The sequence below is a fragment of the Echeneis naucrates genome, chromosome 15 (genome assembly GCF_900963305.1).
Source record: "Echeneis naucrates chromosome 15, fEcheNa1.1, whole genome shotgun sequence".
NCBI classification, from domain to species: Eukaryota; Metazoa; Chordata; class Actinopteri; order Carangiformes; family Echeneidae; genus Echeneis; species Echeneis naucrates.
The window spans coordinates 7,804,828-7,827,229 of NC_042525.1; the positions used below are offsets into that span (position 1 = coordinate 7,804,828).

Sequence of the window (22,402 nt, forward strand, 5' to 3'; positions counted from 1 at the left end):
TTTTCATTTGCCATTCACACACAGCCGATAAATATGAAAAATGCTGCTGACTTTGTTTCTCCTCTTTTGTGGTTGGAAAATGCTGGGATGGAGCATTATCACTAACAAATGTTCAGGACCGCATTTAAATGGATTGGACATTGTGACAAACATGAGCAGATACTTAAGCTCTGCCTGGGTAAAGCTTGGCCCTTCCTTTTTGTGTCAGCACCAGCATGAAATCTCTCCAAGCCGGAGATGTCGCTTAATGAAATAGTACCTGTAGCTCAAGGCTAACAAAAACATTGGCCGAGCCATACTGAAACACTTGACGAAATCATTTTATATTTAATAGCTGTTGTTCAACAGAAGCAGAAAAACATGTCACTGGAAACAACGCCTCGCAGAAAGTTGGCCCGTTGCACAAACACAGGGCCAAAGTAGTCAAGATGTCTTATCTATATTAGCAGGGACTTCATTTAAAGCTAATTGCACACTTGACCTTAATTCTCATCTCAAATGATAACTCTGAATTAGATTAGAGTAAAACAGGCACCCTGTGTTTGATTTTCATACTCACATGGTATCCATCAAGACAGAAAATACAAGAGCATACACAGACACAAGCGCACACAAAGTGCACATACCTTTGTACAGATGGGAATTTTTGTGAATTGTAATGAGCACAACCGTCCTTCATTTCTTTGCGGTAAGAAGGACATGACAGCAGGGTGCAGTCACTCTTGCTGGAGAACAGTGTAGCGATAGATGGAGAAGAGAGGAGAGAGAACTTGCGAATGAGGTGTTAAATCTTGTAAACGGCATTTTGGTCCTATATCTCCCCCTGTGAATAAAATAGCCCCTGCTGTGGCAAAATGGAGAGCAGAACACTAAAGGCATTAGAACTTTTGGAACTGGATCATTGCGGGTTTGGAAAGTCATACGCAAAAATCTAACTGCCTTTCATCTGTCATATTGTCCTCTGAAGTTCCAAACGAACAGATCTCATTTCACCACCACTTACCATTTATTTCTGTTTTCATTCAAGACTGGTGTGTGATCGCAAAATATGTATTCAATCCTGCAGCCAGTCCTGCATCGAAGGGGGCAAATTTGCTCCCAATGAAATATTATTGCTTTCTGTCGTGCCACATCACAGCATTTGGCAGCACCTGCCCATGTGAACACAACACTGATTCCTCGGTGCGCCGGACAGGTGTGCTGACAGGATGTGTGCGAGTGTGTATTCGTGGTTTATGGCCTTTTAAGCATGAAAATGATCATCAGACTGGCTCAAGTTGCCAGACCACATGTGGAAATGTTGAACAACACACTTGGTTACTGGTACTGGTTGATAGGGGCTATTTCAAAGACCAACAATAATCTGTGTATGTAATCACAAGATATGTAATATAATCTGTGTGTATGAAGACCTAAATCTGAGATGAACCTGCTGAAGACAACACTAAGCAAAAGGGGAGGACAGAGCTCATCCCTGAAGCCCCATGTCTCATAAAAATAAAACTTAAACAACTGCATCGACCATCAAACACCTCCACATAAATCTAACATTTGTGTCGTGTGTCTGTAAATTACATGAGTCACATTCTTACCTCCACATTGCCCGTGGCACTCATAAAGCTGCTTTGTACCTCAGCGGCCAAGCCACACTGATGGAACTATCCCACAATGCTTTCCCACACTTTTTTTTTTAGGAGCAGATGTAGTTCCTATTAAAAAGAATGTTTCATGTTCCAATGGAAAATGTTACAATCAAGAAATCGATTAACAACAATAATAAAGATCAAAAATAGCCATAATAATAATAATAATAATAATAATAAACACATTAAAACTCGCACATGTGTGATTGTGGACTGCTGGCACGTTCTCTGCACTGCGGCTTGGCTGATGAAGACACCAACATGTTATAAAGCAGGTGAGAGTTTGAGAAGATCACTTCATTCTAACACATATTTTACGGCAGTAAGAAGCATGAAACCCACACCAATGAGATCAGAAGCTGCTGCTGAATTATGGTAACATTAGTTTGAAGGGGGAATGTGCAGAGGATGAATTTGTGAGTGGGACAGGTTCTCAGACTCCGAGGTTAGTCAGGGCTCCTAGAAAGAGGCTCGCTCTCTTTCGCTCTCGCTCTCGCTCTACTTCCACACGGCGCTGAGTTAATGAGGAACAGAGCTTGGTTTCTGTCACTAATCAAAGCCAGCTTTGGAAACAGACCTCTAGTTGGCCGGTCATTTCGCTCCCTCACCTCATGTTACTTTGTCTTTCCTCTACATCATCTGTACATCTCCCCTTCTCTCTCCTTAGCTGTCACTGGCTTGGCTTCCTGTTTTTTCCCCTCTTCCACTTTTCCTTTCCTGGTCTGTACGTTTACCATCCACTCTTCTGTTTGAGGAACAAGGATGACCTGTGCACACGATGCTGCTGATAGTGAACCTGCGGGGGATCTCAAGGATCACACAGCCCATTAAAAAGAACCTGGCCAATTAAATACACATCACACATACCATACACACACACGCACACTGTCAGGAAACAGTTACAACTCCAATGCTCTGATACCACGAAAAAGAATGGTGAGTCCTCGTGAAATCCATTTTTCTCTCCTTGTTTTGTGTCCTTGTTTGTCCTTGTGTGCTGACTAGGTCTTTGCATGCATATGCATGTGACTGAGGGCAAGTCAATCTGCACACATAATCCCCTTCATGCTCATTGATGTCGCCATGAAAAAAAAAAAAAAAAAAAAGAAATCACTCTCTGATTCCCAAGTGGGGCATTACTTCAAAGGCGCCGAGCAGGATGAATAGCATGTAACAATATCTATTCGTTTATTTGTCCATGGGAGAAAGGACAAGATACTCTGTCTTCTGTGCTCGTGTCGTTTCCTTGGGCTGATTAATAGACCTTTGATTGCAGCTTCAGACCTGAGCTGCAAGCCCACCAATGTGCACCAAAATACTGTTATAGACTGCCAAGTTACAAAGAGCGCACTTTAAAGTGACAGTCAAGTTAAGTCACTCTGTCATTCTGATTGACAGCTGTAGCTTTAACTCTCTCTTTAAATGCACTTTAAGTGTTTTATGTAGTTGACCTGGGCATGGAAAAGCAGTAAAGAGACGGCAGCTGTGGCGTTACGACTCAGTGAAGGACTGAGAATAGAAAGATGTGGGGGGGGTTGTCCTAAAAAAGAGGGGGCAAAGGGAGAGAGGTGGCAAAATGTCTTCACAATGATTCTCTGTTAATCGATTGGATCGGTTTTAGGACTTTCATGCAAAGAAGACATAATCTGGACAACCTGTAGGTTTGGGTGAACTTTGAGCTTTTGAAAGCGGACCTGTGTCTTTTTTTAAAAAGGAAAAAAAAAAAACTGTTTCAGTTTTCTCATCAGCCTATGCCAAATTACTGATACGAACTTAAAAATACAAAACACATGAGGAAGTGGGCAGAGGGACTCATAACTATCCTGTCATAATAAAATAACTGCAACGAAAAATATGCAGTAGCCAAGGACAGTTCATGTATTAGCATTGTTGTATCATTTGATATTTAATGCTGAGCCAAGATTTTGCAGACTGATGTGGTTAAAGAAGTGATTCCTCTCGGGTTCACTTCCAAGTGTGAAAGTATTTATGTGGCTCTGAAATGATATTATCAGGTTTAAAAACCTCCCAAAAATATCTCAAGTCCAGTCTGCATCATTTTGATCCCGTGACTGACCGAGTCTGAAAGACAGCTTCTCATGTCTCCTTAATACGTCAAAAGAATTTTATAACTTTTAAACTAAACCAAGAAACGCTAAATGTGTGATTTATGTCCGAGTGTCTCTCAGCTGTTTCTGGCACTTCCTCACCTGTTTCAGCATCTCTGGCAGCACCCAGAAACATTACATGACCACATACCAGCCTGATGACAGACTGGATCAGTGTAGTGGAGTGGATGAACCTTCTGTTATGTTACATAAAGGAATGAATGAATGAATAATGAAATATTAACAGGCTCCATGTGTCTTTAGGCTCTTTTATCACACAAATGGATCAGGTTAAAAGACAAGCCAAAAACATTGACTGTGTGATGAAGCTTTGACTAATACAAGATTCAAAGAGGAAAAAAAAAAAACAAAAAACAACAGAAACGAAAATGGAAATAAATGGGAAAAGGGATTGTGTGTCAATTCCTTTGTCAGCGATTAAACATGTGGTCAGGGCTAAAGGCACAGGCCATATTGTTTGTATTGTGGTTCTCAGATTCAGTGACAAAATAAACATCAGAACTTTTGTTGCATGTGAGAAAGAGTGTGTTTACAAATGTGTATTTGTCCTTGTATCCAGTTTGTGTATATGTACAGTTGCAACACCATAAGGCCTGTGTTACAAATGTATCCGTATACACAAGTTTATGGTCAACTGCCTCTGGCCTATACGGAATTGACAATCTAAAATAAAGGAACAGAATCAAGCTAAATTGTGTTACCTTATCTAAACAGGCTGAAGTCAGTTTGGTAACCTGTTATTTCTCTGTCCTGACAGATGACTGACATCTCTGTGACCCATTAAAACAAAACTCTACTGAAAGGAGTGAATCTACTAGAGCTACGTATGTACTGTTTATTTAGAATATTTATTATTTGATCAGCTTTGAAGATTTAGCAGTGTTTATCGGCTCCTCCTGGGCAAAATCCAAAAATCACAGAGGCAGCTGAGGGCTTTTGTTCCCGTGGCTGGACAGGACCAGGTGTCCAACCCAGCGGATCCACCACCAACCTCAACCAGGCAGTTCTGCACCAGCTGGGGCTCAGGCGGCTCATTCTGGCATAAATTCACAGCTGAGACTATAAAAACTAGCACAACTGACACTTGATTTAAATCCAGTTTCACAGTCCAAAGTAAAGTAGCATGTTTTTCTTTTCAAGGAAGGACCAGGGAAAAGCTATTTTTTATTATCAGGGGGCAAAAAAAACCCCCAACCCTTCTGTTTTTTATTAATGTGACATTCAGCTTTAGTTTCTTGCCTGCAGTAACAATCATTATGTTTTTGTGTATGGCGGGGATAAGGAACAGGATCTTGAGTTATGTGCGGTTTTCTAAATTTGTTTGTTGCATTTCTGTGACAACAGCATTCTGATACAAGAAGGATCTTATGTCATTCACAAAGCCAAGTGAAGTGCTATACAAAAAAAGTCTCTCAAAATTTGGAGCTAAGAAAAAATGGAAATTGTGGCATGTCATTTGACCTGGAAGTTTCATCTGAACAGATAAAATGAGGCTGTGAATTTCCTTTAAGCCGCTGCGTTCGGAGGCTCTTGAAACCTCTAAGTGCTTAGAAAGCTTTTGTTCAACACTTTCCTTTCTCTTTGATTCAAAAATCTTTGGTTAAAGACTTTGTTGAGGGGCTGTTGAGGTGGTCCATATGGCGGTGTGAAGGTACAGGGCTTGTGATTCTCTGGAGGATGCAGTGGAAGCCAGACAAAAGCTCAGCCAGCAGACCCTGAGCCTCAATGGGGCACTGGCAGATCCCCCACTGGGACCAGTTGCCTGTACGTTCTCAAACCAAAGTCTGATCTATGGAAACTGACCACTGCCCCATAATACGTTCAGCCATCCATACTCCTGCCGCCCCCCCCGGGCCATATGGTCTGTCTTTAGAGGTGAATAGCAGTTAAGGAATGTTTAGGATTAGATCTATGTGTGTGTGACAGATTCTTGTTTTTTCTGACTCATCAACCCCACACAGATCCATGTGGAGTGATGTGTTACTGTTCTTGAACAGCCTGGTGTAGCGTGAGCTTTTAAAATATTTAGATAAGGAAAGCATAAAAGACAGCTTGTTAAAATGTTTTTGTGATTAGACTGCTTGAGATCATAAATCTCAAAGTCAAATGTTATTTTGGCTTCACAATTCAGAGGGTAAAGATTTCAACTGTACTGTATGCATACATGTGTGCGAAAAGATCCAGGATATATCTAATGTTCACAGAGGAATTCAAAATGCAGTGTACTGTATCGGGCTTTGTACAATGCTCTAAACTATTAAACCAGTGGCACAATTTGAAATTCATTTCAAACGTTAGAGAAATACCAAAGAGAGCTGATCAAAGTTTAGCCACTGTAAATTTTCAAATTGTAAGGTTTTCAAAACGCCAAAAAAGAAGACCCTTGAAGAAATCTGCTGCACATTCAGTCTTTCAGAGAAGTTTGATTTACACATGCAGTCCAAAAGGCACTTTTTCCAAGTACAGTAAGAAATGGTTCATGCAGAGAGCAGGAGATGGACCCCTGCAGTGAGACCTCCCATCACAGACAGATGGGCTTCAGAAGTCTACACCACAACTCAAATATACTGAACACAGGACAGGTGTGAGCAAATAGGTAGTGTGTGTGCAACATCCTCCATTGTCAATGGAAAAAAAATAAAAATAAAAATCAAGCACACATTTTCACAAAATATTTTGTTAAAACAACTAAAAAAAACACTTAAACACTTAAAAAAAAACAACTAAGAAAAAAAACCCCAAAAACCTCAAACTCTTTAAGATATAACACTTTTGATTTTACTGGAAATATTCTCAATAACGAAACAATCAAAAAAGCTTTTACGGCAAACTTGTTAATGCAAGAAAGAAACAATTGAGCAAGAAGATGTTCTGCCAAATTTGATTGTGTAACTGTACTATAAAAATCCAGTCACCTCAGCGGAAGAGTGAGAGCCTCATTCACAGCGGCAGAGAGATGTTGAAATACTTAAAATGCCACTGACTTCTTTCCCATGACATGTTACAGGATGCCTCCATTTACATCTTGCCATGTGTCTGTGTCCCCAAGACAAATCATTCTCACTTGTGTCTGTGCTTGTGTAAACTGCGCTGCACACGTTTGTTGTTTGTGCAGGCTCACAATGGTTTGAGGAAGAAACGGAGAAGTGAATGTGAAGACTGGATTGTGAAGGATTGCCAGGAAGCCTGTGAGAGAGTGCGCAGGTGGAAGAGCTGTTGTGGGAGAAACTTTCACAAATACTTTTGCTTTCGTACTGCTTGGGTTTACCCCTTTCTTGCCCTTTTTCTTTAGCCCCTTTCTAACCCTCTCTTTCTCCATCTATTTCAGACACACACACGCACACACACTTAAAGTTAGCTTTTGTTGTCTGTGAGAGAAGTCAATATGTGTCCGCTCAGCTGTCGGCTGATTCCACCGTCTGTGCATCTCCTGTGGTCTGTCTGGTCTCCATGGCATCATCTATAATAATGACTGAGATCCAACACTCTCTGTCCCATATGGAGCAAAACATAAGAAACACAATGCTAAACGTGCACCCAAATCCAAATAAGTAAGCGCAAGTTGTGAAAGCGATTCCTAATCACCACCCAGTACGCACCATTAATGGTCATTGCACAATGACGAGTGCAATAACGAGTTGTACTTAAATGATGCTGGGGAGACACCGTAAAATCACAAGTGGAAAACAGCTATCCTCCTTGAACTACCCTTTTTTTTTATTTCTCACTCATTGCCATGATAAAGTGTGCTGTCAGCAGGTGCTTTGCTTTCCCAGAGCTGTGTAATGAGAGAATATGTCTCCAATAAAGAGAAAAAAAATGATAGAAAATGAACAACAAACCACTTGTGCGCATTATTAATGTTGGTCTGTGATGCAGTAAAAAAAAAACACAACACACGCTTTTGTTTTATAAGCTCTTGTGTGTGCAGAGTAAAGGGATTTCTTTTTTTTTTTTTTTACATATTAGAAGTTAATGTATGTGTGTTTGGCTTTAGCGTGCATCTGAATGTATTTCAGGTATAACAGCATGATGTTAACACAGTCTGCAATCAGTGCAAAAAATACGAGACTCATGTTTTCATCCAAACATGAACACGAACACAGAGCGAAAGAGCGACGCTGGAAATCAACGAATACACATACATATTTGGGGTGTTCGCTCTGGAAGATGAAAGCCAAATGTCTGGAAACTGACTTAACATCTGCATCCTGTTAAATACACTAATAATACCCCCAAATACGAGGAGAGGGATCAGTACACACACCAATACAGAGTGAGAGTGAGTGTGCGTGAGTGTGCGTGAGTGTGAGAGAGAGAGAAAGGGGGCATTTTAAGCAGGTTAAATAAAGGCAGCTGTTTGGGGATTCACTTAAACTGAGAAAAGATTTACTGTATATGTATGTGTGTTGTTTCTACGTCTTTTGTATATTTGTGGGAACCAACCATCATTCATTGTAAGAGAAAATTTGCAGGCCATCTCCAGTTTCACTTTTAGTGTTTAATTAATTTAGGCTGAAGTGGGCCTGAGAAGACAAACCATGACTGAAAACAAACACATGCATGCATGTCTCCTGTTTCTCGTCATACACTCAGACAGCCTTATAGGAGCAAGTTGGGCTCAGGAAACGCTGTTCAGGGACATTTGGGGTTTTTCTTCAGAATCCAGATCAGCTTCCAGTTGAGTTGTACAAGAAAAAAAAAAAAGGACAGCAAAACAAGTATCTGAATTACTGGATATCGTCACTTCTCCTTTATCGTGCATGCTTGAAAAAAAAAAATGAAAGTGTGTGTGTGTGTGCGCGCGCGTGCGTGCGTGTTGTCTGGTCACTATAGAAGGAAACAAGTGTGTTAGAAAATAAAAGCACACAGATGAAACAGTGAATATAACACCCCTAATCACACTGTGAAGAGGTGACAACCAGACCACGCTTTGAATGTAAAGTGGGGTGTCGTTTCGTTTGGCTGTAAATTTGCTCGTCTTGGTGATTTCACCGCAAATCTGATCCATATTAGTCTAAACTCAGCGCGCGCTTTTATTTTGAAATCCAGCAGTGCGGGCTCAGTGCTCCGGGCTTGACTCTGGAGTGTAAACTCTCTTCAGTGATCCGGACTGTCACAACTTCTGTGGACTTTACTGAGAGCAGGACCAAAACCCCCGGAGGCTTTAACCCAGGATGGATGTGAAACTGTGGACGCTCGTGGCTGCGCTGGCGCTGGTGACTTACGCGCCTCCATCACAAGGTCTGACATTATCTGGCATTATCCTCAGTTTGCTGCCTGGATCAGGTCTGTTTAGACTCCTTTCTGCTGCTGTCGCAGTAAGATAAGGACCAACAGGTCGTTCAATCAGTTTTGGACAGGGGGTCGTTCATGTGTAGTTTTTTATTTATTGGGGTTGGTCTTTTATTTTAAAAGAAATGAAGAAAGTTTACTGAAAAAAGAAAAAAGCTCAATTAAGAAGGTTTTAAATCAGTTTTCATAGCTGCATTTTAGCAGGCTTATTTAAATAACACCCCGAGCTACGTTTTCAGTTATTGGTGTTATTTATTTATCTTAATCCCAGTTTTCCTGCAGGGGCATACAGCCTCATATCATTTCATCATTTCAGTGATCAGTCTCCCCAAATAATTGCCATTGCAGTTGAGATACAACATTTAAATTGTAGTGCAATTGTTGTCTTAATTGGGTTTTAGCTTGTTTTCATTCTAATTAAGAAATATTTTTATAATTGCAAAAAAAAAAAAAAAAAAAAAAAAATAGTCGTGAGCCCTGACAAAATGAAATCAACAGGCACATCAGGCTCTCTCTGTCAGATATTCTTTATGTCGCGGATCAGTGTGTGTATTTGTTCTGCGTTTTGTTTTCTTTTAATTACGCGCAAATGACGCAGGTTTATACCAAAGTCCGAGCGAGCCTGCCCGGCGACACCGGTCACCCAACGGGAAGGTGTTGCGCCTTCTATCATGGTAATGTCTCTACATCAGGTGTTAAAAAAAATTTACATAGATGTTATTGAATGGCGGATCTTCTAACCATCTGTCTGTGGGGCCAACATCAGTTAAAACTGTTTCTAACAAAGTAAAGATATTGTTTTGTTCTTACACCTATTTATTTTAAAATCGCTGCCAGCCAGCGGAAACAAACATTACAGCCATTTTTTTTTTTTTACAGTTTGCTTTTTCCTGTAGGCTTCACAAAAAAAGAGAGCGAGAACGCATAGACCTATTTATTTTTCCACATTAATCAACCGTGAACATCTGTGTATGACCCTGAAAGCTGTGGTTGTGATGGAAAGTATGCGCATCCATCATGAAGTTTTGGGACCACACAGTTGTGTATGTCTGAAACAGCTCCATGTTTGTGTATGTTCAAGTCCTGATATAAATGCCGCTTATAATTCAGTGTGGGGAAGAAAGAATGCATAAAGTTTAAATGACTTGATTTTGGTTCAGTGTTGGCCACCTGCCACTGAGCAAAAGACGACGGGGTGTAGAAAATGGATGGATTTACGTACGTTTGTGGGGGCGCTACATTATAGGTTTGCTGGAACCATTTAGTCAAAGATGATTCTGGATATGATTTATCAGCTTGCTACCACAACTAATTGAATAATTTCAGGTAGTTTCTATGGGAGGTTAGTGTAATTGTCGTGCTTTCTTATAACTGGTGCTTGTCATCTCCTCAGCCAAGCCCATCAGCCTGGTGGAGAGATGCTACTGTCGCTCGACGGTCACCAACCTCCCACGGTCCTACATCCGAGAGCTGAGGTTCATCCACACGCCTAACTGCCCCTTCCAAGTGATGTAAGTAGTTTTTAGCATTTTTTCAGTAGATGGTGCTCACGCAGACACCAAAGGCTCGCTTTATACCCCGGTACGAAAAAAGTCGGACAGGTTTCCTCCTCGTTGGGACATTTCTCACCATCAATCTCTGGGTGGTGACAGGCCAGAGAAAGGAGTCATGAATGCATGTGCGCACACACGCCCCTCTGTCCCTTGCCCTCATCACACTTCAACAGAATGCGAGACGCTTTTCCACTGCCCCAATGACACATCCGCCGGAAGCACTCGACCTGATTGTCAGTGACTTCGAAAAGGAGGTAGAAATTGGATGTAGTTTTATTTTAAGCGGAGAAGTAACAATTGTGTGTTTTGTAATTGGGTTTGCTTCTCATCAGCTTGTCACGCAGCATTTTCCGCCTTGCACTTGCAACCCTTTTGGTCTGATCCCATTTTTGTTTCAGTCTGCATGGAGAGAATTTAAAGATCAAAGTGTGTGGTCAGTTACAGGGGACAGGAAAACTACAGACACACTTCAATTTTAGGAGAAGGAAATAGTTCTGGGAGGTCTTGAAAATACAAACACGGGGAAAGTTCAAAACTGATTTAACTCACTCAAACACAGCACACAACTGCCAGATAAAGCATGACCTCCTATGTTGGAACATATAATCCCATTCTGCAGGTAACCACAGGATTATTCTGTATTTAGAAAGTACCTTGTGGCCATTGATGCACTGAGGCAAACATTCTTCATGGATCTATGCAACAGCTTCACAAACGGGGCAAAGAGTCACTGGTCATTATCAAACTTATAGACTCCTGTGAAAAGTCTCTCTGTATGTGTCAAACTGACAGGGCAGTGCTAATTCAGTCTGTTTGATAACAAGGTGTCAAGGTATCTGAGGTTTGGCTTTACGGACCTCTGCCTTTCATCTTCAGCTAAGGTTTGGATGGTTCTCTGAAATGAACTGTTTTCTTTTTCCTGATCAGTGCCAAGCTGAAGACAAACAAAGAGGTTTGTGTGAACCCCGAGATCCGATGGCTGCAGCAGTACCTGAAGAATGCTATCAACAAGTGAGTAATCAGGCTGATTTTGGGTTTGGAGTTCTGTGTTAGCTGCAATGCTTGTGTCGTCTGGAGCAGCGTAAATTCACTTCCACTCTATAGAAATTTAAAGTAAGCCATGCAGGAATACAAAAGCCCAAGTGCTCATTTGGGCAACTATCAGTAAACCATTGAGAGAGTGACAGTTCTTAATTGCTCAACTAAAGTCAAGACATGCTGCTACATGACCAAGTGGGAGTTCCACTGACACACTAACTGTGGGGTTTTTTTTTTTTTGTGTGTGTGAGCCATTAAAACCACATTTAATTTAGTTCTTTCTGATATATTGTTGGGAAGCATGGTGGCACAGTGGTTAGTGCTGTTGCCCCACAACAAGAAGGTCACGGGCTCGGTTCCCGGCCTGAGGCCTTTCTCTGTGTGCTTTCTCCACGTGCTTGTGTGGGTTTCCTCCAGGTACTCCGATTTCCTCCCAACGTCCAAAGACACACATGTTTAGGTTGATTGGTGACTCTAAATTGTCTGAGTGTGAGTGGTTGTTCATCTCTGTCTGTCTCTGCGTGTTGGCCCTGACCTCAATGAATGATATACTGCTCTGGGATCATCAAATTTCATAGAAGAGCCAGATCTGCAGAACCAGCTCTGTAAACTACACACTGCCTCACTTGAAATGTGTAATTTGTAAAGTTTTTACTTCAAAGATACGATCATGGGAAAATGAGTGCAACTTTACAGGATTACCTTTCTGCTCTGGTCATATAATATAACATTAATGCAGCAAACTGTCTGAGATTAAAAGTCATTTGTCTCCTTGCTGCCCTCAAGAAAGAGACAAAAAGGCAAAAAGGCAAAAAAAAAAAAAGCGCTGGCACCATGAAGTTTATAAAAGGGATCAAATTGCCATCTTGGAATCTGTACAGTTGTATATTTCTGGGGTCTGAGCGCCCCTTCAGCGGCCGGATGAAACAAACTCTGCACTGTTTTGTGGATGTGGGATTCATAAAAATGTGTGTTTCCTATCCTTCTATTTTAGGAAAACTAAATGAATGCAGAGTGTTGATGAGTCTTTTGTGCTCCAGCTTCTGACATATACACTCAATATCCACAGGCTGATCCGCCCGCTATCCCGCAGTCAGACTGTCTGTCTCAGGGATGGTTGTGGAGCCTCGACTTGTCGAGGTGTTAACAGTTCCTCTGCATAACAAAACAGGTCATGTAGAGAGTAGATGGTGGTCATTTACAATGGATCAGTCTTGATGTGTTTCCAATTACACAAACAGTGAAAGGGGAGGAGGGACAAACTTATTTACAATGTGTAGAAATGCACACGGTTGTAATGCTACTCTTTAGTCTGTTAAACAAAACCATGATTACCAATTTGAATCAGTGAAAATGTGCCTCAGCATTTACAGAGTGTAATCCAAAGTCAATAAACTGCTCACTCATAATCAAGTGTTTATGCTGTTAGTCTCTGCTATCCCAACAGTGGCTACCAAATTTTCATTTAGTAGCAATGAAGTTTCCAAAAGCCCTCAGAGTTGGATATGACCAATTACCTGCAGGACTAAAGGGGGATTCATGAACCTGTAGAATAAAATCACCTTTAATGAGCCAAATATTTGGTTCACAAACAGAGTTAAAAAATGTTTTGGCCCTATAAATCTAAAACAGCTGCTAACTGAGTCTTCTCTGAATGCTGGCACTTTCTCTTAGTAACTCTGGCACACAGTCACAGTTAAACAAATACTCATTAATTTTCATTTTGGTGTTTACTATTTACACGTTAACAGCTGGGTGATTTGTCCAAACAGACATGATACAAATGTTATTTTTGTCGCTCTGCCAGAGTTATTTCTTTTAGTCTGTTAACCACCAAATATGATTTTGACATGGCTGTCTTCACATCACTTTTGTTCTTACAACAAATCATTATAATCTTTTTTTTTTTTCCTTCCAGGATGAAGAAATCCAAACAGGGCAACTAAAATGCCTACACATTCTTCCTGAGCCATCACTGAAGGATTTTGGACCATGAAATCATCTGGTATGTTGTCAGCACTTATCCCGACTGCCATGCTGCGGCGGCCTTTCGCATGGAATCAATCCACAAATCTTCACAGTGAACACTAATCCATTAGCCCTGCCACCGTCATCACCCTCAATACTTATATGGGTCATAGATGTTACAGGTGGAAAGTATATCTGTGAGTCTGTGTTTTTCCAACTATAATGTAAATATGTTTTGCTAATGGGATTCAGCTGTAAAAAGCTAATTTCAGAGATCGTCTCATCCCTCTGGTTTTTCTGTCATTTAGAAATTATCTCGGGGTCTGTGTTTAAACGGAACGTTATTGGTCAGCATGAAGGTTTCCTTCACAACAAACAAGTCTACATCTTTCTTGCATGTAGCAGATACCTGTGATCTGTTGAGCTGGTTGAAATGCGATTTCTTTGACTGAATCCTCAAGATGGGATTTGGTAACCCTTATCTGAAATTGTATTCATTTATGTGTAACAGCCTAGCTCCCTTTCTAAAAGGAATGGGTAGCACTGCAGAGTTTGCCAAGTTGAATTTCATGTTTCAAGTTAATTGGCACCATGGAATTTCAAAGGCTGCCAGCCACCCCCAGACTGAATATAAGATGCTAAGATCTCAGTAAAAACTGCAATTACAATGTTTTCGTGTTGGAAATTAGGGTGCCAAAAGAGAGCGAGCTGCTCAGAGGATGTGATTATGTGATCTTTTGTTACCCAACATCTCTGCTTTATTCAATCTTTGAGAAAAACTCAACATCTGGAAAACCCAAAACATTTTAATTGAGCAAAATTTCCTGGAATCAAAGTTGTTCCAGTGAACAAGAGATAGTAAATTCAAATGCTGACACACCGGTCACTGTTTATGGTGGTATTGCTAAAATACTAATTCATTTTGTTAGGATTCTGATAGAAATAACCTTTCAACATCACTGTCCATTTCAACGAAGGGCAAAAAGAGTAATTTGAATAACAGATATCCAATCTGGATTTAATAACACTACATTATCCTGACGAGGTTGTACCATTACTGTCAATAAATAGATGTAACTACCTACAACTGTCACGCAGATAGCAATGCACTTTATATCTGATGTATTCATATTTTTAACCACAAAAGTTACTATTACTCACTAAGTCTGATCATTAACTTCTGTCTTTTGTCGTTGTTTTTTTTATGTTTACCTTGCTGTTTTCACTCTGTTCTTACTGATCAATGAATGTGTAGCTGCATTTAACTGTTAAAGTCTGGGAGATCTATTCACATACTCATTCAAATCTCCTTGTCATATGTGAAATTAATATTATATAAATGTTTTATTTTTGTACTCTTATGCATTTATATATGCAGACATTTAAATGAAGAAACTGTACTCTCACGATTGAGCCATCTAGCCAATGTGTTCTTGTTAAACTTGTATGCAATTGGACAGTAAAAAAGAGGAAATCTTTAATTTCCTATGGTCACTCTCATAATGTATCCATTGTTATATGGTTTTTATTTTTCATCATAAACACACATTTATACCTGCTGATGCCCATGGTTCAGTTAAATACTCTTAATTTAGCGTAAAGCAGCAGGCCTTTCCAGGGCCAACACACAGCTGGTGTAGTCTCACTGTACTGTCGGGTCAGAGGGTAAATTTGATGCTTTGATGTGAGAACATGTGTTAGGCTTTACTCACAAGGGCAAATAAAAGGCAAGGACAACGATCCTGCCTGTTATTTAACTATTAACTCAACAAGCAGCCATTAGGAAAACATTAGAGCTAAAAGGGATGAACTTTTAACTTCCCTCCAAGGGTATTATTGAGGCGAGGCACAGTAGTTCGTGCGATGAGTAGTTCCGCTGATTGAGACATCAGGGAGAGATAAAGACCCCTGAGTGGCAACCCACAGCACATTTTGCTATGTTTGCTGATCAGCTTTGAAGTCAAGTGTATAAGCACGATAAAAGCACAGTCAGCAGCACTCTTGTGGCAGATAAAGCCATCGATAAAGCTCTGGTGTCCAAATTTGAAATGGAAATGAATTACATGTAATCACGGTATAACCTGACTGTATTTGACCATCTTTAATGTGGATATTGCAACAGAAGTCTGCAGGTAGTAGCAAGTATTTTCCTCTATAGTGATGTGAAGATTAAGCAGCTTCACATGTCTCAGTGTTATGTGTTTGTTCAATATCAATCATTATAAAGCATTCATTCACTGGAAATATTTCAATTAAGCTTTAGGTCGGTCACATCTTATTTGCCTTCTATCGTCAGGTCACTGCACGGCAAATTATCACAAAGTTATCTGTGCGGACAGTGGAACATATACAAATATTTGTTTCCTAATGAAAAGCAGATGAAATAGTTCATAACTCATTGCTATTCTTGGGATCACTGCCAAAAGCCAGCGTTTAAACTGTACAGGTGGTGTGACAGGATCCATGAAGCCCAAGGGGCAATAAAAGGGGATGTAAAAGGATATTACGTGATATTCTATATGCACACAACACTTTCCTACAAATGGGAAACAATGCAAGGCATTTTTGAGAATCTTGTAAAGCTTGTTCATTCATATAAATGTGTTGTTTGAGAGAGACAACACAGCAAAAGTAAACATATAAAGAGGTTTTGGAACCAAGCCATTAAACAAGAGGCTGTGGAAAATAAAAGCAATGCATTACAGAACTAATGCATCTGCAAACCAGGTTTACTGAACTGGAACAGAACCACACAAACAAAAGAATTATTGGCTGTTTTACACCCCTGATGCCGTGTTGGTACATGAGGCTGTCTAGGCACCAAGCCTGAATAAACACACCTTTGTTCAAGCGTCTCATAATCATCATTACACCACAGAGTCAAGTACATCAGCAGTGACTCACTGCCACTGCCACAGATAAAGATAATCCCGGAAAGAGCTCCATTTCCAACTAATTAAAAGTTTAGTAAACTGTGTTGCAAGACTGGGTTTTTAAAAATTATAATATATCCAAAAAGAAAGAAACCAAAATATTGCTGAGTACCATGGAATGAGCCATACAGCCAGCACATTAGTTTGCTGGAAAGCTACAAGAGCGGAGAAATCATCTGAATTTCATATCCAGCGATGCCTTCTAAACTCTCTTGGGGTTGAGATTTGACCACAATGTCAGACAGAAGACTGACACCTTGACAGATGAATAAAGAGTTGTCATGTGAAACGCAGGGAATGACACAGAAATGAGGTGTCAGTCGAATGTCTGTGCTCATTTAATCTACAGTACATGTTCCGTCCATCATCCACTGTAAGGACTCCCAGATGTGCAGCCAGTCCAATTCCACTTTGTGGTAAATCATCACGAAAATATGGACACGTAAATACAACATTTTTGTGTATTTGTGTGCGAGAGGGTAACGGGTGGTGGTGGTGGGGGTCGCAGAAAGCCATTTGAAAAGGGCTCCAGTGAACGCTGCTCTCTTTGGTCAGACCAGTTTTTAATAAAAACTACAAGGTGTTAAAGATAACCTGGGGTCAGGTTTAATATTTTTGTGTGTCAGTGAGTGGGAATATGCGTGCATACATGATGTCACTTCCTGGCTCTGCTCAAGGACCACTGGAACCTACAGTCAGTCTGGCAGCTGAACACGCCAGACTGACTCTCATGATATTTGTCACCATTTCAAATGTCATAAGATCACTAAAAAATTGCCCAGTGGAGTGCATTAGGAGGTCAAGATGCATGCAAAATCTCATCCCTGAGATTTAAACATGGACAAGCAAAGTGTTGCAACACGACATTTCTCAGAAGAAAATGAAAACTATTAGGCCAGTTGTGGAGCAGCTGTGAACTCGAAAGCAAAACTTGAGAGCTGTTTGCACTGGCAGGATGAAGATGTGACTGCACATAGAGCTGGTGTTTTTCAGGGCTCTGTGGTCCACTGAAGATTTGATTGTATTTGTTTCTGATCCGTGAAAATGCTGTCTGGTTTACATGCCTTCCTGCCCTAAAGTACTGGTAAGGTCCACACATAAGAGAAAAAAATATTTCAAACACGCTGTACGTCTTTGGTTCTACAGAACTTTTGAACGCCATCCTTTCTGTTTCTGTTGCCTTTTGAAAGTGAAATACAGAGAGAGAATTTATTAAATTCGTTTGCATGAAAACATTTTACTTCCCAAGGGGAAACTTGACATTTTCTTCTTCACCCTCTGAACAATTTTCTATGGGCACAGGTCAGCTACAGCAGGGCACACTTGGCTGTCATGTGGAATTAATCATTGTCTTTTTCTGGTTTGAAAAGTATTTTTTTCTTAAACTTCTTGGTACCCAACACCAGACTCTCACTAGTAAGTATATAAAGATGAGGATCAGATCAGATAAAAGATTAGATTGGGCCTATAAGAGCCTAAAATAATGGGAATTGCGATGATACATTATTCATATACTGGGCATTTTAGAGTCTTTTAAAACTGACAGTCTTCAGATATTATCTTGATGAGGTGAAACTTCTTACCAGATGCAATGTATTATGCATCATGGTTGCATATTTTGCATTCAGTTCTGCCTGCAGTCTTTCCATCCTCGGTCAGACAGATGCTCATAGGCATTGATTCTTTCTAGCTTCTCATCAGAGTACACATACAGACATTGCCAATTCCCCAGCACAAGAAATAAACTTTATTGTTATTCCTACGTGTGTGTAGCTCTTTGAAATGTGTATCCACAACTTCTGTGCTCTCTCAACCACAGCTCCCTTCCTGCTCCCCCTTTCTGATGTTATTTGTCAAAGACCAGGCTGCTGCCCTCGGGCATCGAGTGCACCAAAATCATGCTTCCCAAGGGAAACATAGTTATTCTGGTATCACATGACCCATAGCACATTTTCACAAGTACACACTCATACTCTGAAAAGTCCACATAATAATTTGCAAACGACTTGTTGATTATATAAAAGGGGGCGGGGGGTGGGGTGGGCGCTGGGTGTTGTTAATTACTTTAACACTGCCAGTGACCTGCCAGAACATTAATCACAATTATGACAGAAATTACTCAGCTGTACGTCTCAGACAGGTTCGTTACTGCGACGGATGTTGAAAGTAACCAACATAGAGTATGTAATAGCAGCGGCATCTGTGTGTCTGTTTTAGAATGACTGTGAGGCTAATAGAGGGGCCCATATGAGCAGTTAAAATAGCCCTCCTGCAGTCTGTCTGCCTTTCATGTGCTAATATTTCAGAGGTTATGAGTCCCGATACCATCCATCTTCACACACATGTTCAAATGTGAGGACACACACACACACATAAGCTGAACAGGACAAGGGGCCTTCCTTCAACATAATAACAGCAGCAGCTATTGAACACATTCCTTCAGAGTGATTCTGCCCAGAAGAACCACAGCCAGCTCTGGATCTTAGGTATGGATGACATACAAAGGAGTCACACTCTCAGGGGACAGTAGGAGGCCTCAGTCTGCGGGGCCCAGGAGACCAGAAATACCACCAACTTTCAACTTCACCCACATATCACACACTGTGTTGCCCCTCAGCTCCATTCCTTTCAGGATTATCACCCACGTCCTAATTGGTGGGTCGGTCCATACTGGCTACATGAATGGCATTTTTAATGTCCTCCCATATCAAGCTCTGAGTGCCATGTGACACCCAAAGAGAAGAAAAAGAAGAGCATGACCGAAGTTACTAACCATAAGAAGAAAGACACAATTACGCCATTATTTGGAGATTAAAGTGATATATTGTACACGTTTCATCTCCACTACCACAGAGTAGGGTTTTTTTGAGGTCAGTCACTATAGAGACTCCTCTGTCGGGCTGCAGTGTGACTCAGTGCCTGAGTATGTTGGCCAGATGCAAGAAACAGGGAGGTCTGATGGCTAATGCCCTTTAAAAATATTACCAATCCTTAAACAATTACATTTTCAAGAAAGAAAATGAATAAATTGTCATTTGACCCACGGCACATCTGAAGAGCCTTTAAATGTGAGGGATACCCCACAGATATTTGGGATTGTACTTAGCTGAGGCTTGAGGGTCTTTTCCTCTTCATCATAATGGCTAAAGTCTGCACTGCCTCCCCCCCAAGACACTTCAGTGTTAACTTTGATTATTGAATGTTATGTATATTTACATATCATAATGTATATTTTAAAGAGTTTAGTTGTGTGAAAAATATATTTTTCCAACACACTGCTACACAACTACACAGCACTATTTCGATTTTAGCAGGAATTGGAGAATTATAAAGAAAACGCACTTTGTCTGCAGGTGGAACCGTGCTCAGCACAGTTTTCTCACAGCAAGAACATCCTCGGTTCAAACCCAGAGGCCTGGGGCCTTTCTGGGGTGGAATTCGATCTTCCCGCGCCTGCCTGGATTCCCTCCAGGTCCTCAGACTTCCAAAGCCACTAGGTGACTCTAAATCGCCTGTAGGTGTTTGAATGCTTGCATGTCCCTATGCAATACACTAATAACTTGTGTATGCTGTTCTCTGCCTTTGCCTAGTGCCAGCTTTTCACTTTGTACCACAATCAATTTAAAATTAAATGTATGCAAGACCTCATGGCCAAATAACTGCAGTAATGATAATGAAGAGCTCTACCAGTTTCAGTTGTGCTTTTGGTTTAGCGGTAATTAGTAAAAGTTAGCATGGTAATCCACTGCAGTTCATGCTGACTAAGGTAGGCATAATGCATGGTTAACGTCAGCATGTTAATACTGTCACTGACAGCACGTTAACATGCTGCTGTTAGCGTTTGGCTCAAAGCATCACTGTGCCTTTAAGTAAATCCATACAGCTACTGTGTCTGGATCATCTTAGTAATTGGTTAGAAAATTTTTGAAACAGTAATGACCATAATCTTCCAGTACTGTGAGAAACCCAGCATTTGTCAGTTATAGTCTGTAGTCAGACTACTACAGACTACAACTTTGAATGCTGATCAGAAGACATCAGATTACTGAACAACACAGACATGTTTAACAAGAAAAAAGGGAATGATTTCCCCCCTTTCAATCACATTAAGCCCCTTGCCAGTTTTTATCCAAAGCTGGGCCAACACAACAACTCCTTGCCTACTCTGTCTGTGAGAGTAGTACAACAGCCAAAGTAATTCACATGATCACACATATCCAGACACCAACTTCACTGCTCTTGAGTGCCTAACACTCAGTTGGCAACAAACCCACTCTCACCATTGGTGTGAAGTAAAGTCGTGCAGCTGAATCCATCGGCACACAGGAACATTAGAGACCATCCACCTTGCATCCACCGCTGTCTGTCGCTTTTTTTTTTTTTCTGCCATCTGGCCAACTTCATGAAGCCTTCTTGGAATCACATCTATTGTTAAAGGAGAGCGCAACCTCGCAGAACAACCAGTTGTCTGCTGTAGTTTACATTAAACACATCAAAGACATGAGAACAAAGAGTGTCTGATGCCAGACTGAAAGGAATTCCATATCAATCTGGTCTGAATTGTACAGTACATAAAGGAAATGTTGTAAGTTGGCTGTTTATTCTTGGCCCAAGTATACAGGAGGAATGAGTGGCTACTACGTTTTGATATCAGAAAGTATTTCTAGCGATAAAGTCATTTACTTTTCACAAATGAAATAATTGCACTGACTTTAATAATTGCACAGACTTACAACTGGAGGATGTGTATGTCAGTGGGCGATCTTGTGACAAGTCTGGTTTATACAGTTCTTTCCATGTTAGGAGTATGAGTGATGAACCAAAGTGCTGTTGAAGTCAGAGGGAGGGGGGGAAAAAAAAAAAAAAAAAAGTTGGACACAGAAGAGAAAGCATAACTCTTTGTCTTTAAAGACGCTACAGAGGACTAATATTCTTCCCTTTGGTTTCTTTGTGGAAGTTCACAAATCAGGACGTAGTTTTTCACAGTTTCAACAACACTGATCCCAAATGTGCAGTATAACGCTACCCCCTCAAAAACAAATATTACCCTATTTTTCCATGCAGAAAGTCTGTGTACATTGGCACAAACCAAAACCAAATCTGTGACATTTAATAGCTGCAGCTGAGCTTTGTTAACGAACTACAGATACACGACACATTCATAGCAGGAAACTCTCATCTGGAGGATAAATCATCGGTTTACAAACTCATTATGTTGATAAAACAGACACCATATAAATATAGATCATGGAACATGTCTATTTTGCATCTTCAGAGTTGAAAGACCTATCGGTATTCCTCTGAAGGTTTCTTTCTGCTCTGTGTGTTTTCCTCTTTTACTCACACATGGTTTGGATTAATCTTAGTGGTGAAAATAGTGAGTTTCATCAAGCTTGAAATATGCTCAACCACAAGTTTAAACAGTGTAGGTTAGTTTCGATAAATTTGAACACGCCAAAACATTTCTTTTTTCCTCAGAGTGTAAAAAACAAAAAAAAAAAGCTTTTTCTCATGAATTTGCTCTCATCAAACAAATTAATAGATCAAAGTCAGTGAACCAAAATCATGACTCAAGGGAAAAGAAATTTCACACAAGCACTCTTTTCATCATGGTGGAGCTAAAACAAAGGTTTTAAATTATATTTTAAGATTGAGATTTCGTACTTTATTGTTATGCTGCCCCTACCCCTTTCTCTTTTTTGCATGCATGCACGCACACATTCACACTCACACCATGCAGTGACTCTTTCCTGAGCTAGAAACATGAACAAATCCTGCAGAGCAACGAGCACGTGAATCAGAGAACATCCCTCCACCTGCAACAAAAGCTTGAACTCGTCGAC

The 22,402-nt window shown here is 40.6% G+C and overlaps 2 protein-coding genes across 3 annotated transcripts in view; one reads left to right on the top strand and one right to left on the bottom strand.

The window, feature by feature from the left end:
• tmem72 (transmembrane protein 72) overlaps window positions 1–22,402 on the bottom strand; it is a 57,721-nt gene that overhangs the window by 18,589 nt on the left and 16,730 nt on the right. The window lies entirely within an intron of this gene.
• cxcl12a (chemokine (C-X-C motif) ligand 12a (stromal cell-derived factor 1)) lies at window positions 8,868–15,185 on the top strand. Of its 2 annotated transcripts, XM_029520401.1 has the most exons (4): window positions 8,868–9,016; window positions 10,461–10,578; window positions 11,548–11,631; window positions 13,577–15,185. In XM_029520401.1, the coding sequence occupies exons 1-4, from the start codon at window positions 8,950–8,952 to the stop codon at window positions 13,602–13,604; spliced, it is 297 nt and encodes a 98-aa protein (XP_029376261.1). In that variant the 5' UTR covers window positions 8,868–8,949; the 3' UTR covers window positions 13,605–15,185. The 2 variants fall into 2 exon arrangements, with proteins under 2 accessions (XP_029376261.1, XP_029376262.1); XM_029520402.1 differs by lacking the exon at window positions 13,577–15,185 and having other exon boundaries at window positions 11,548–11,635.

Coding starts and splice junctions, on each gene's coding strand:
- cxcl12a (XM_029520401.1), top strand. CDS start 8,950: ATGGATGTGAAACTGTGGACGCTCGTGGCTGCGCTGGCGCTGGTGACT. Junction 9,017..10,460: donor TTACGCGCCTCCATCACAAG/GTCTGACATTAT, acceptor TCATCTCCTCAG/CCAAGCCCATCAGCCTGGTG. Junction 10,579..11,547: donor AACTGCCCCTTCCAAGTGAT/GTAAGTAGTTTT, acceptor TTTCCTGATCAG/TGCCAAGCTGAAGACAAACA.